Source organism: Pezoporus flaviventris, unplaced genomic scaffold, assembly GCF_033815535.1.
Source record: "Pezoporus flaviventris isolate CSIRO_AGI_PZ_B2104156 unplaced genomic scaffold, CSIRO_AGI_Pfla_v1 ptg000015l, whole genome shotgun sequence".
Lineage (NCBI taxonomy): Eukaryota > Metazoa > Chordata > Aves > Psittaciformes > Psittacidae > Pezoporus > Pezoporus flaviventris.
Genome location: NW_026892563.1, coordinates 19,372,440 through 19,388,403, shown reverse-complemented (window position 1 = coordinate 19,388,403; position 15,964 = coordinate 19,372,440). Strand labels below are relative to the sequence as shown.

Sequence of the window (15,964 nt, the reverse complement as noted above, 5' to 3'; positions counted from 1 at the left end):
TTTTAAATTATAAAGAACAGAATAATGAAGATCAGAACAGAAACTAATAAAATGTAACAAACATCCTTTCCCCAGAACATGATTGCACTGGGCTATCTAACAGCTGGATATTTGGACAAAGAAATACAAGCATCCAGTTCAACAAATCGTAAGTTCAATTTTCCTGGCCCCTCTCTACTGCTGTCTGCTGCAGCTCTGGAGTTTTAGTATCAGTAAAAATGAAAAACTACAGCTTGCTCCTTAATCTGTGTTTCCAGTTAGAGCTTTTCAGTACCAGCTTTAAAGCCTTTCCATTCTGTCTTTCTCAAAAACTGTGAAGAAATTTCTCCTCTGGAAGGTCAGCACTACCTGTTAAAAATACAGACTTATTAACAGCTAAAACTCATTTCTAGAGCTTCAACGTCAGAAGGGACCAACTTGTTATCTTAAAATTTATATTATTAATTTCTGAAACTTTATCACACAAACTAATAGAAAACAATCCAGACACTACACAGGTCAATTAAAATTTATTTATTCCCTCCCTTTTATTCACTTTTCAAAAGATATCCACCCCAAATACCATTCAACTTTGAATATATTAGTATACTACTGCTGTTTAAAAAAATAAACAGCATGGAAAATGTATAGTTGGCAACAATATTAAGTTTTGATACATCTGTCATATTCACTTGGAGTCCTTGTAATTCTGGGACAGTGGAAGTACAGTGTCCATTCAGTGATAGCTGCTTTGCCAGCTAACGAAGACATCAACTAAAACAGTAAGAAATGATAGGTGCATATGCCTTCTCTTTAAAAGCCAGTTGGCAATAAACGAGTAGCATTTTTCATTGTCATGCAGGAATGATTGTATTCTACTTACTTGGGCTTCTGAGTTTTTGTGGTTTTAGGGTGCTGGATGGTTAAGGGATTTTTGGAAAACGAGGCTGTTAAAGGTGAAAGCTCAGCATACAAGCATGTTAATTTAAAGCATCCTATGTTTAAATTTTATGCTTTAACTGAAGACTGTCACCCTAGATCCATGCCTTCATGTCTAACAGCAACAACATTCTTTTTTCCCCGTAAAAGGAATTATTATGAACACACTATAACCAAAAATCAAGGGTTTATACCACCTATGTTAAATTCACCTGCTATATTAAAAGGCATGAGCTGGGTTAAGTGCCTGACACCGTGTTAGAATACATCTAAAATAAGAGTTTTTAATCAACTATGTTGTGGCTTAAACACAACTTTTGAAACATAACTGCATTATTTCCAAATTTTTAATATATCTCATCTTAAAAATATACACATTAAAATAAATTATTCTTAATATATTTCTTTATATCAAAGAAGAATCTTCAAACTTACAAAAAACAGTCCAGAGGTAAATACGTGTCATATATCCCACTAGTCAAAAATTTAAAGTAACTGACATTATTTCCAAGTAGTTAGCTTCTTACAACAGTTTTTTGCCATCTCTTCATTTATTACTTAGCTCACAGAAAGGAGAATGTTTTAATTCAGAAAAATGTCTCTCGACAGAGTGGACAGGTGGATTTGTTGCTCGATGTGAACCATTTGTACTGAAAGATAAATATAGTAGTTTAAGACACACATGCAAGCTCTCAGGAATGACAGTTTAGCACCAATAACCACCATTATTTGCCAATTTTTATAATTGTCAAAGCATTAACTGTACTTTAAAAAGACCAAATAAACAACAACAAACTGTAAAAAGACCTTTCCACTTCTGTATGTATGCATGTGCACATACAGATACACATGTATTTGTATATACACATCACACACATATAATACTAAGGTCTAATTCTAAAAAGCCTGACACAAAGGAATTCTCATCCAGTCTCATTTTAGAACAAAAAGCTAGCATTTTTAAAGCAGCAATGATCTCTCCATTTCATGTCCATACAGGTGCTAACCTGATCCAGTACGCTCTGTACAACTACTGCCTACAATGACTTGGGTATAGTTAAATGTTAATTGTCCACATCAGTATTGTTTACTAAAGAGCATGCTGCACAAATTAAATTTAACCTTTTCCATTCCCATATTGGTGTGGATAACAGCGAGATGCTGTTGCTACACCCTACGTAGATGTAAGGCTTATGTCTTAGTGAATGTGAAATGGATCATTATCGTCTGTGAAGTGTAGCAACCCCTCTCTCATTACATGCTCTTACATCTTATTACAAAAGCCATACAAATAACTCATGAGTTTAGTTAATCCCTGATACTCCAATAACACAACAGAGAACTGACAGTATTACAACAGAATTTCCTGGTTCAAACTACAAATGGATATTTTGCCTATTTGAAAGATTTAGCCTAGGTACTTACCAAGCAAGCTGAATGAAACTTTTTCTTGCATGTTCTGCAAGCTTTTTTGGGAAGTGAATAGTTGGAACCATGAATGACTGAAAAGCAGATCATGCAATCTTCAACACCCTCAAAACGTTTGTCCACGTTATTTTTCCACAAAGACAATCCTTCCATAATACTGCCATTCTAACAGAGGAAAAAGAGCTAGTAATACTGCAGAATTTCTTCACAGTATTCTTACTGTTATTCATAAGCAGATGAAGGAAACAAAGCCTGAAGGCTTTATCTGAAATTATATGCAATATGTGTGGTGAATAATTTATAGAGCAAATGCATGAAATACAGATGAAAGTCTAGTCTATAGAAAAGCAATGAAAGGAATGCACTTAGAAGCACTTAAAAGGGGATTTTAAAATTTTCAATCACTGTTTTGTTCTAACCACAGATGATGCAACTTCAGCAACCACCAATCTTTTACAGAATTTCATGTACTGGGTTTTGGGTTGGTTTTTTTTTTTCCTTCCTTCAAATGATAGCTGAAATGGAATTGCAACATATAGCAGACACTGGCCCATGTCTTAAAGGATCTAAATTTCCAACTTTGGCTATGGATTTAACAAAACTTACTAGGCCGATAATTTTACTTCTCTCTTCCAGGATCTGGAGAGATGCAGACAGAAGTGACCAAACCCATGAAGTCTTTTGAGATCTACTGATGAGATCCGTTATACAGATCTAAATAATACTGCATCACTAGGAATGTTTTTCTATTTTCATGACTGATTTCAGTTTTCAAAACTAGGGGCTTCCTCTACACTTACCTGATGTGTAAGATAGGTGCTTAACTGTAGCATCCAATTGCGCCATTGCTGTACAGCCACACCAACCCTCTTTCCACTCTCAACTGTTATGGATCCCAGTGGGTAATTTGATGGAAGCTGTATTATTAGTTCAATAAATATATCATCAACTGAATAGGTAGCAATGACTTCCCGCGCTGCAGACCGAGCCTTTACCTATTAATAAAATAGAAAAACAATATAGAGATACAAAGATACACTCATTTTTTCTTTATATATATATACACACACACACACACACACACACACACATATATATAGAAAACATAAATACACACACACACACACACACACATATATATATAGAAAACATAAATACTTTACTACACACATTAAATAATTTTCTTAGACCAGGAAAACACTCTTCTCACAGAAAATAAAAATCCATTCATATGTTGGTAAACCAAAGAAAAAGTTACCAGGCATTTTTCAATCTACTGATTCATTACTTTTATAATAAACCGAAGAAAGTGTATTGATAGCCATATCTTCCACTTACCTCCTCCAACCTCATAAAACCCATTCTTTTGTATTTTTTTCCATACAGAATATTAACAAACATCAACTTAATATACAGATACCAAGCTAAACGTTGTTTTCATCATTTAGAACAAAAATTCAATCATACAGCACACTGTAATACAGCCTTATAATTTCTTAATGTTTCTGAAAAACTGAAGTAAATTAGAAGAAAAAGGACAAAAAGTCTTACTAACCGTCATGCCATTAAATAACTGTGTGCTAGTCTGAACAGAAGCTATTTCCTGTGCAGAAAGCACGCTGCTGACATATTTGCTTGTAAACTTATCTACAACATTGAAGACGCGTTTCTCACAGCTATTCCACCAAAGCCTGACCATGGCCGGAAGGTCTTTCAGTGTTATATGGTACACAGAGCAGGCCAAGTGCGGAATCTGGGATGACAGGACACCTGTCCCTGGGAGGGAAAGAAAAGATGTTGAAATGCATTAATCACAAACGTCAATTCCTCCACACCATGTACAAAAATATTGACACCAACATAACTGTGGGAACCAGAATGTCATGTACATGGTCCTTAGATACTTGCTACCTTTAGTGCTTGTTTGACTGTGTCTTTCTCCATCAGTCTGGTCTCTGTTTCTTAGGCTAATAGCTCACAAATGGAAATTCATCTTCTAATTTAGAGATTAATTCTAGGTGGACTATCAGAAGTCAAAAATACTTTTGCATTCTAGAAACTACAAAATGCACACTTCGGAGCAAACAGTAAGAAATCTGGAACACTTTTGAGATTTGCAGTGTTCCTATAGAAGTTTATAAAGAGATAAGGGAAATCATTCTCTTGGAATGTCACACTAGTAATTCTTTCTACTGTCATCCAGGTAAATTGCTCTGCAACATACAGTGGTGTTCAAGCAAAGTAACAAGAAATGGAAACTCAGTGTCTTTGCTCTCATCTATACAGTACATAACAATTTCAGTGAAGTAACTTTAAAAACTAATTGTCTTTTTCATGTTTCTCAGAAAAAAAAAACAAAAACAAAAACAAACCCCAAACAACCAGCATACCTTCTCACCTCACAGTTGATTAACTGGGTCTTCTGAACAGCGTGATGAAAACACATAATCTAATGTCGCAAACATTTCAAAAAGTATGTATTAAAATATGCATAATTACAATTTTTACTAACCTTTGATATCTAAATGAAGCTCTTCAGTAAAAAAGGTTTTTGTGTCCTTATTTGGAACTTCTGAAGTTGGCCCAGAAAAGATGGGGCTTTCAGGCATAAGCCTGAACAAGTGATACAGCAGTTTATTCAAGCTTTTAGTTCTTCTAAGGTATTGTGAGTAGAGAACTCGCAGCTGATAGTGTAAAACAAAAAAGTCAAACCAAAAACCATAACATGTACACGAGACTTAACAAATATAGCTTCCTCTGTAAATAATACAAATTTGTTTCTATAGGAAAGAAAAGCAAGATTATGATTCAGAACAGGTGTTTAGAAGAGTGACTTAGTTCTCTGCATCACTTTGAATGATTAGAAAATTGTAAAAGTAGCAAGCTTGTTTGAAAATGCAAGAATCATCTATTAATGCACCTTAATTCTTTATTACTCTAATACTACCAGCCTTAACTCCTGCAGTGCAGAAATCAAAGTCTATTGATGCTTTCAGAATTCCACTAATTCCACAAAACCAATAGGTGCATAATTAAAAGAATAAAAGGCTGGATGAAACGTCAAGATTTAAACCAAGTAAGTATATTAAGAAATTCAGTTAAGAGGAAAGGACGCAACATATACCTGAGAAGAAGCTGCTTTGAAGAAAGCTAATGTTAACTTCCAAGTGAGAAGGTATCCTAGAACAAGGCAGAACTCATCACTCAGGGGCTGAATAACTGCAAATTCTCCAACCGGAATGCATTCCAGGATGTTTTCCAGCAAGACCTCTTGAGTGGCCAGGACAGACATAAGAGCTGCTGGAGGTGATCTATGGAAAAGTGTTATCTGGTTTAGTAAATTCAGATCTTGAGCAGAGCATTAACTGAATTTATATTCACAGATTTCCTAGAAAAGTCATGTCAGTAAAACTATGTATGTAGAACATAAAAGGGACCTTTTATTACAGGAAAAAATACTTTTAAAATCTAGCACAAATGTGTGAATGTAAGATTTTTTCATTTTTATTTTCTTTTTCCTGAAAAGACAGTTTTTTTTTTTGCAAGACAAACAAACTGAATGCTGACCGCTTAACCTGGAAGTGGTCACTGTCTAAGCTGATTCAGCCTACACCACGCACAGCTGGTTTGCTTGCTTACTTTGTCCGCAGGTCACACCAACAAAAGAGCAACTGAACAATGGTTCTCCTAATCACTGCATGTGTTGGGTTTGGATTAAAAAGCCCTTTGCGTCTCTATAGTAAAGGTAGGCATTGATCCCTAGGGTGATGTGAAGAAAAAAGATTTTATTGTTGTTTTTTTTTTAAACAGTTACCATGCTTCCTCTTGAAACTGTTGACTTATCATATTCAAGCTGTATACAACACCGAGGTGAGTTTTGGAGGCTCAAGTAACTGAAGCTACCTGTGCAGCTGGACACAGTCTGAATAGAGCAGTCCAGTAAAAATCTGTGAAGATTTCACAATGCAAAGCATGTACGTTGTGCTTACTCTAGTAACTGTACCTAGAAAACAATTGCAAATACTGCTTGCAGTTTTAGCACAAAGGCAGATTTAACCAATTATAGTGAATATTTTTAATTTTAATAATTTTAATATTACCCTACTGTCATAGTCATATCTTTTTTTCTTAACATCTCCTGAGAGGTGACCACTATGATGCTAATCTCAACTGCTATAGCACATTTTAAAAATACAGAAGAGCCACAAAAAAACTATGAGATAAAAATACTCACAATGCTGATTCTTCCTCTTCGTCACCATAAGATTTCAGATCTTCGTCATCAAATTTTGGCAATTCAGGCATTAATCTACAGAAATATGGAAAGGAAATCAGATTTAATTTTTACTATGATGCACAGTTCTTTGCTTATCAGTGTCAAGCTAATGATAAGCAATAAAATAACGGCAATTATTTGTTATTAACAACATAGAATCTTTAAGAGTCATGTCACCATTGCAAAGATGGTTCCTGAATGACAGCCAACGAGCACGTAGCCTTGCTCAGTTCTTTTCCAGACTTCTTATATTTCCTGAGTCACACTACTCTCAATTAACTTTTCTATTGGAATAAAGCTATTGCAACTTTATGCCTCAATGTATGTGAAAGATAACGGGAGCTTCTTATGCTTAAACCAGCTGCTTCACAACCTGCATTTTGAGCAGTCAAATGTGCACAGTATTTTTCAAATTCTGTATTCTCTCTTTTGGCATTAGAGAGATCCAGAAGGTTCACAAGACTACACATTTCACTTTCTTACTTTCTATTCTGAATTAGTGAAAATAAAAAGGCCATACTATTTAACAATAGTCAGACCCAGATCAAACCTGGACTAATTCAGTTTTTATTTTAGGATGCTACAAGTATTAGAATAGGGGCTAAAAATAAATAGCTTTATAGTTACAATGCTGTTATCTATGTAAGAATGGTACAGAAAATAAAACTGCATGACTGTATGTTCGTTACTGCAGTAAAATTTCTCGGTATATATTTAGTCGATTTTTACAATTAAATTTAGCATTCATAGTTTTATATAACATCCTCCAATACAGAACACAAGCTGCCCAGTTTTTTCTCCCATAATGGAATATGAGTTTGCTAAACATACATCTGTAAGTGCATGTTCTACAGCATGGTTCTGGGTTTGTTTTGTTTTTTTTTGTTTTTGTTTGGTTTGGGTTTTGTTGGGTTTTTCTTGGTTTTGTTGTGGTTTTGGTTTTTTTTAATTAGAAAAAAAAAAACCATGGGATGGAAGGTGACAGAAGTGAGAAATTTTTGATTCTTACTTATACAACATGTGGTAGACAGAAGTTTGTACAGGTCTAGCCCGGAAAAGCAACAGTGGAGATAATGTATTTAGTAGAGTCTGGAGCTTATCTGGAAGATTTGTTTTTTGGCCTGCAACAAACTTTGGTGGCAATTTATGGTTTAACAACTGGTCCTTCGAGATGTGAGTTAGAGCTTCACCCAAAGACGTTAACACAGAGTTTTGAAAAGAGCCTTCAGATGCATTTTTGGTTTCTCCTATTTAAAATAGAGAAAAATGAGCTGTGATACAGTGTATGGATGATATCATAAACAAGCACTACTATGAACTCAGACTGAACTTATCAGAATCCACCTAAACTTAAGAATAACAATGTTAAGTGCAGTTACTTTACTAATTAGCATGTAAGTGTTAAAAAAAGCAAGTTTTTATAAACTGTGTTGACATATTATTACTATAAATTAAAAAATATGGCCCATTGGGTTATATTTCAGAATAGCCTGATGGGTACCACTATGACCCTCCTTGCCATATACTTGCCTGTGACTTTCACCAACAAAGGTAATAGCAAATTGTGAATTCCCTCAGAAAAGAATTCTTTCCATTCGCTGATCAAGTTCACAGGAAGGTTTTCAGTAGTTTTGAGAGTTGCAGCTTCAAAGTAAGTGCTAAGGGCAGATGCCAAGTCACAACTGACACAAGCAAAAATCTGCACAAGCGGGACATGATAAAGTGAACGGTTTTCACTTGTTGTCTAGAAGGAAAAAATAAGAGGACAATGTCTTAACCATAAATTTGCTTTAAAATGTTTCACATTTCCTGTGTACACCAGAAAGTGTAATTTCCAAGAAAATTCAATTGCAAAGACCATTTTAATATGACTGCGGGAAAGTTTAAAAATGTAATCTGTATCATAGCAAGACTTACTGAAATGAATGTCCAAGTCTCATCAACATTTAGAATCCTGGATTGCTTCCTTTATGTGACCTTCTTTTCAATGACAGAAATTGCCACCAAGTGGATTCAAACAGAAATGTATGCAGCTGAGCTTTTCTGTGGCACTTGTGCAGCCAAGTGAGCTAAAACTGGTATGTAAAGTGCTCTCACTTTCCTCTCCCAAACACAAAAGCCATATGGATATCATACTTGTATTTCCAACTCGCAGAAGGAAACTGACAATACACTATTGTAAACTGGAAATTATTGAAGTGGCTATCAGGAGAACATTACCTCTCCCCCAGGAGAGTTTATTCTTCTAATTCATATTCTTACTATTTTCCCCCAAGGAATAACATTAAATATTAAAACTATTCCCAAGCACTTGTCTATGCAACAATTTTTTCATTCAAGTTTGTTGGGTTTTTGTTTATTTGGGTTTATTTGGGTTTGTTTTTTTGTTGTTGTTTTGTTTGTTGTGATTTTCTGCATATACAGCATAGGTAAGGAGATTAATCCCAAGACCAAGAAAGGCCACATGGAAGTTTCCAGCTTGCCCTTAGTAGTGACAGGGTGAGGGATTCTGCATCCTTATTTAACAAATAAAGTAGTCAGCTGTTCACTCTGTTTTCTAACACTGTTGGAATACATTTTGATGCTTCAGGTGATCAGTTTGATATTGCAATGCAGATACTGCTTTACATTCAGATAATTTTTATATGTCATATTAGAATGTGATCTTAAAGGGATATTATTTTTCAACATAGAGACCTACAGCAGACATATTTCAAAATTATTTTCCAACCACCAGTGCCATCGTATTGCTTCAAGAGTAAGGTAATTTCATCTCCATAAACAAAAAGAAACAAGAGATTTAGTATGGCTTGTGCCTTTAAGCAATAGATGACTTTTGTCAATGCTAAGTAAAAAAGGATTTTGTACAATTCTTTTTAACAATGAGACAAATATTTGCTAAGATGAGACGACTATGTCCCTGCCACATGCAGGGAATAATCTAAAAAAGTAAGTACATCAAAAGTGAAGATGCAACATTAGCACTCGAGCAGTAGGTATTTTCTTAGTTCCGTATCTTAATAGAGGTGATATGTAAAATAAGTTATCCTCAAAATGCTGGGTACCCAGCTATTAATATTAATCATTACTCTGAGATACTATAAAGTTAACACACATCAGATGAAACTAAAACTGTTAAGCCCCACCACGTTCTAAAAGTTAAGACTGAAACATTACGAACACTCTGACTTCCATTCCTCTTGGTAATCCTCATGCATCTTTATTCAAATTGCTATGTGGCATTGCTTCTATAGCATTTTATTGTATCATACCCAACTTTCCACTTTGTAAGTAGAAAGGCGAACTTTCAACATAAACTTTTAAAAGATTTAGGTTGAAATTTCAATCAGACAGCCCAATAAGATTACAAAAATTGAGTTATTTTGTAGCCTATTTTTTCAGTTGTTCCCCCCTTCCCCCTCCCCTGCATCAATCCATCAGGTTTGGAGGTCATCAGGATACTATTAAAAGCTGCAGTGCAACGGTTAGTAATAATCTCTTTCGTATTACCTCTAACCAAGCCAGCATGGAGCACATGATGAAGTCCCATTCACTGTTGTCCAAAGGAGCTATGGAATACTTCAGCAATAAGGGAAGGTAACGGATCACCTCTATGTTGAAACCAAGCAATTGAGCACTTGTCTCTTTCAGATTACTGTAATAAAAATACAACTAAAGCTTACAGATCTTCATGTTGTAAACATGAGCATCTATATTCTTGTCTTCACTCCTCTTAGGACAAATTAAGTGTTGCAGTAGATTCTGCCCTACGTGCTTTTGATACTCTGTCTTTCAAAGTTAGAATACTATATTAGCTGTCAAGTTTAAATAAGCCAGTCAACAGGTACAAAAGAGACTGTAGGAGCTACTTGCTCATCTGCATGTTACAAAGATTTCTAAAATTGTACAATTTACATATTTGCTCAAGTAATACACTTACATGGAACTATGAAATTTAGCAATTACATCAATGCAATAATCATTTAAGTTACTGATTTTAAGAATTTTAAGAATAAGATAGAAGCACTCAAGTGCCCAAATAGCATATATTATTTCGAGACTCTGTGGCCTGGGTTTCTCTCACTACACTCAAGGCAAATGAACCTCAGTATATTTTCACTCCTTGCTGGAAGATTTCCAAGCTACATTTGCAGTTACAGAATTTTAAACAACAGCCACCTAAGTTTACTATCCAAGTTTTCTTTCTGGTACCTAAATAGGCAATCAGAATTTGTAGCAACACCTACAAAAACTGAATGCTTTTGAAAACCTTTGATACCCAGGTACATTAAAGAAAGCTCCTAGTTTCCCAACCTTCAACCACCCAGGTAATTTTCTTCAGCAAGAGTTATACATGAACACAGGTATATCGAACTAAGGGATGCAGTTCTAGAATGGCTTAAAAATGTAACGTTAGAGTAGCGGATGGCAGTTGTAACTTTCAAATTGATTTTGTTGAGTTAATAACCACTCTGTACTTTTAAACTCTCATGCTTTTTTGGCTAGGACAGAATTAATGTTTTTCATAGTATCTAGTATGGGGCTGTGTCTTGGATTTGTGCTGAAAAGACTGTTGATAATGCAGTGCTCACACAGAGCTATGGCCTTTTATGCTTCTCACCAGGGAGTAGGCTGTGGATGCACAAGGAGTTGGAAGGGTACACAGCCAGGACAGCTGACTCCAACTGACCAAAAGGACATTCCATACTGTATGACATATGCTCTGCATATAAAGCTGGGGAAGAAGGAAGGGGGGGAGGGAGTTCTGAGTGTTGGTGTCTTCCCAAGTTACTGTTAACATGTGGTGGAGCCCTGCTTTCCCATACATGACTGAGCGCCTGCCTGCCAATGGGAAGTGGTCAACAAATTCCTTGATTTGCCCTGCTTGTGCATGCAGCTTTTGCTTTACCTATTAAACTGTCCTTATTTCAACCCACAAGTTTTTTCACTTTTACCCTTCTGATTTTCTCCCCTATCCCATCAGGGGGGAATGAGCAAGTGGCTATGTGGGGCTTAGTTGCCAGCTGGGGTTAAACCACAACATCTCATTTTAGAAATTAAAAGTCAAATTATCTCAAAGTTGCACCTACCAGCTAAAGAGAAAACTGTCTTCACTGTTGTTTTTCCAAGATATTATGATTTTTAGTATTCCAGGTAACAGATGATCACAATCAATACTAGTATCATTCAAGCAGGAGTTCAGAATGGAAAGACACCCAAATGCTCCTGTAACAGAATGAAAATACCATACTCAATAGACCTTTATTATCAAGAGAAAACAAGTGTTACAATGTATGTCAACTGACTATTTTTATTTGAACATCAATACTGTAAGACAATTTGGACAATGCCTACACTTTCTTCTTTGAACACTTAATCTAGAGATGGCATCATTAAATCAAAACCACTATATCTAACCCAAATTTCAGGAAAAAAAAATCCTACCAAGAACTTCAAACCAACCACAAATTTGTTATGATTTAAATATATTTGTGCTACTAAAAGTGTGTTATAATATTGCTTAGAGTATGAAATCTCAATCACCTCCAAGTAACTTTTCAAAAGCTGCTGAAAGTGTATGCACTGAAAGAACTACTCAAAAAAAATCATATATAAGCTGTGAAAGAGCTCTTGCTAAAGCATGTAAATACAATCATGACACTTCCAGTTGACAACAGTAATATTTTTGCATGTTGTGTAAAGCCTAAATGATTGAAAACTCCAGTATTTATAGATGTGTTTAAATCAGACAATTACAATACAGCAGTATCAAAATTCTTCTAACAATATCAGCCTAAATACTTTAGTTCTAATTTTGTACCAGGCAGTATTGCTTGTACTTCCTTAATAAAGCAGAAAACTACTATGCTGAACAGTATATAAACATGCAAACTGAGAAGATCTTTCTAAGAAAAACAATATTAACAGATTTTCTCTAAATGCAAACAGTATTACAAATACATTCTTAAGTTCTCATGGACTGGAGATAAGAACACACTCACCATCGGTGCTGGAAAGCTCTGTCTGTGTGCACGTCATAAGTTTGGCCACACAGTGGAAAACAAGTTCGTTCTTTTCTTCCTCAAGCAGAAAAGGTGACAAGCACTGAAGTGTATGTAATCTGCCCTCTGTTAATGGCAGAAACCTATTTATACAAGCAAAAATCATAGAATGAAACCCAAAAATTCAACTAGTAAACAAAATGTCAATTGGTTCACAATGATCAAAGATCCTACGACATACCTAATGCCAGGCACTGAGCTCTCACCTTTACATACCATACACATATTACCAAATTTTCAGTCTTCAACTGTCATTCATCAGAATCAGTATCATTTAACACTATCAACATTTGCAACAAACAAAAAATTGTAAGCGTCAGGACTAAAATACCCTTCTGTTGTCTTAAGTTGTTTCATCTCACAGGATACAGCATTTTCTGCACGAATCACTTTAGCCATGGTTAAGGACCAGAGTCTTCCATGTTCCTCTGATCTTCAAAGAAGAAGAAAGACCCTGGTTAATACTGACAGATGCACAGTTCAGTTCACAACACAAGCATGTGAAGTTTGAGTCAGTACACATAAGGAAATATGGTGACACTTTATAAAATGCAAACATGCAGAGAAGTTGGTTTTCTTGTTCTTACATACCTGTCAAATATTGTTTGCTGAAGGCCAGTTGTATCACTAAGCATCCTGAACTTCTCATAGGTGATGCGTATTTCTTCTAACATATGGAGATATTCTTGAAGTGGATAAGGAGGATTTTCCAATTCTTCAACCCATTGTAACGAGTACAACAGTTCTGCAACTAATCAAACCACAAAAGCTGTTGCTTACAAACAACCGCTGAAGATATTCAGTGCGTAAGCAAGAATGTTCAGGTCAAGGTTTTGGTTTTGTTTTTTAAATATATTTTAAATGCATTAAAAAAAGATGATATTTACATGCAATTTCAGGTGCTTCAGAGCATGAACTGGATATTTGCCATTGCATCATAAAATACAAAAGAAAAAGCTACAATAACTTATTCTGTATGTTCAGGACATTTTAAAGTAAATCAAGCATGACAAGAACTGTAGCTTGTCTCTATTCTCTTTATATATACATATATAGATATATACACATATATGTATTTCTTGCAGACAAGGTACTCAAGATTCAAGTCCAGAAAGCAAATAAATTTTATGCTAACACTTAGCATGTGTTTTCTTTATTAGCTTATTGAACAATTATGCTTCTCATCATGGTGAGACTTCCAGAGATAAAAATGTTAATTTGATAATGCTGCTTCTAATTTGAGCATTCTATAAAGAAACAAGATTCCACCTGGTAGAATTAAGAAAAACTGCTGCCTCAAAATATCTTTATGTTATGGCTAAACACTCAGGGAGTCTATCTGATGGCACAGATAAAGATCCTATTGCCCACTCACGCCAATGCACCACATATTTTGGGAATGAACAACTGTGAAGTTCATTGTAAATTGAAACCTCCAAATTCAAAGTCCTGTTGAGACAGCATGTATATAATCACAAGAGGCCCTAGAAATAGATTACATTACATTTGTGCATTATTTATACTTTTCAAGAGAAAAAAGGATGACTTCTCATATCTATGTGCCAAACTTTAAATACACATTTCTAATTATCAATTCAGATTAATTTCCAATTACTATAAAATCAAATTCCTTTAAGTTTTACCACTTACTTATATTATCTATTTTGCTTCTTTCAACATCACAATTTTCATGGGCTGTATCATTTTCCAATACAAGTAGCACCATTTTACTTAATAAGGCTGAAGTACACAGATGGCCTGGAAGTTTAGTTGTGCCACACAGCTGGACACATGATCCCAACGGTTCACAATTCATACTAAGCCTTCCTTCCAAAAGAGGTTTGTGCATCCACTGTAATACATGCGTAAGAAGAGTATGAACAAATAATTGACATTTTAATGATGCACAGAAGAGCTCTGATCTGTTTAACCTTGAAAATCCAGAATTGTTAAAAAAAAATAACCATGAAAGACACAAATGAACATTGAAAGCACAATGGTGATGGTGACCCACTCTGTCATATTTGAAAACCTAAATGCACAACAGTAGCTTGAAACTGCATTGCTGCCTCAGAAATAAATATGCATCTTTGAACTGTAATAATTTTACAAGAAATACTATAGTTAATGAAGATAACTGCTTAGACAGGAAATTTAGTCCTTCCCCACTTTCCACACTATGCATATCAGCATTTTGTTTATAGTCAGCACATCATGTTTCTCTGCAAATATTAGTGCTTTTCACAAAATTTATCTTATAGAAGAATGAAAGATAAGAGCACCTTCATGATCCATATTCTGTCAGATAAAATTTCCTGGACTGTAAGGCAAGTTGCTGGTGTTCCATGCAGAAAAGAATGATTATTATTTTCCACAGTAATACTGGATGGGACCATAAACAAACAGAATTTGTCCTCTATCATTGACAGAGGCTGAAAAAAACCTTTGCTTAGACATATGCATATTTGTAACTGCAGTACCATGTCAAAATAAAGAATGGTTACCACCCTAAAGAACAGAGACTTGAGGTAAGATTGACTACTGCATGCAAGTCTATTATCATTTTCATACCTCAGTAGACAGAGATTCGTGCAATTTCTCCCACTCAGTCTTGTTTGGCATGACATGGTCAACATAAGCTCCCACAAGATATCCAGACTGCGGGTCAGCTTCCATAAGCTTAGACAACAAATCACTGACTGCAAAGATCAAAACCTGAAGGCTGAGATAAGGAGAAAACACTGCAAACGAAAGTTTGACGCTATCCAGTGAAAGCAAGCTGCTTTATTTTACATTGATACAATGCTATGTACATTGTATCAATGCTATATACTTTGTATCAATGCTATATACATACTACAGAAATGGCTTTTTAAATGATGCTCCACCTGCAGTTCTCACCTCTGACAGGCTGAAACATCTCTTAGTAGTAAAATTCTAATTAAATAAAGAACAGTATAGCACTGATCTTACTTTGTTTTGGTGACTATATTATGAAATGGACATGTACATCACAATTACCTTTTAACATCCAAGGAAGAAGACTGAATTTGATTCTTGACCCATAGTGCAGATTTATGCAAGAAGGTACTCTGTTTCTGCATACTCCGAAGTTGATGCACAAGTGAATTTACTCCAGACATCCAAGTGTGTTTTAATTTACATACAAGTAAATCTATTGTAGGGAAAAAGAAAATAAAAACTCAATGTTGAGTAGTAACTACTGACATTGTAAATTAAAGCACAAATTTTCATGTGAGTTACAGCTGAAAGCTCCATG

At 35.1% G+C, this 15,964-nt stretch overlaps 1 protein-coding gene across 1 annotated transcript in view; it reads right to left on the bottom strand.

Moving 5' to 3' along the window:
• Positions 1 to 501: 501 nt before the first annotated feature.
• The window catches only part of LTN1 (listerin E3 ubiquitin protein ligase 1), a 31,743-nt gene continuing 16,280 nt past the window's right edge, over positions 502 to 15,964 (bottom strand). The window contains exons 14-30 of the mRNA XM_061453743.1: positions 15,706 to 15,859; positions 15,256 to 15,406; positions 14,335 to 14,536; positions 13,276 to 13,435; positions 13,016 to 13,117; positions 12,625 to 12,767; positions 11,713 to 11,848; positions 10,133 to 10,277; positions 8,153 to 8,366; positions 7,632 to 7,869; positions 6,581 to 6,655; positions 5,471 to 5,657; positions 4,859 to 5,030; positions 3,902 to 4,122; positions 3,147 to 3,341; positions 2,344 to 2,511; positions 502 to 1,568 (exon numbers count right to left, since the gene is read on the bottom strand). Coding sequence (XP_061309727.1) covers positions 1,506 to 1,568; positions 2,344 to 2,511; positions 3,147 to 3,341; positions 3,902 to 4,122; positions 4,859 to 5,030; positions 5,471 to 5,657; positions 6,581 to 6,655; positions 7,632 to 7,869; positions 8,153 to 8,366; positions 10,133 to 10,277; positions 11,713 to 11,848; positions 12,625 to 12,767; positions 13,016 to 13,117; positions 13,276 to 13,435; positions 14,335 to 14,536; positions 15,256 to 15,406; positions 15,706 to 15,859 — 2,726 coding nt within the window. The 3' untranslated portion in view covers positions 502 to 1,505. The remainder of the gene's footprint in view (positions 1,569 to 2,343; positions 2,512 to 3,146; positions 3,342 to 3,901; positions 4,123 to 4,858; positions 5,031 to 5,470; positions 5,658 to 6,580; positions 6,656 to 7,631; positions 7,870 to 8,152; positions 8,367 to 10,132; positions 10,278 to 11,712; positions 11,849 to 12,624; positions 12,768 to 13,015; positions 13,118 to 13,275; positions 13,436 to 14,334; positions 14,537 to 15,255; positions 15,407 to 15,705; positions 15,860 to 15,964) is intronic.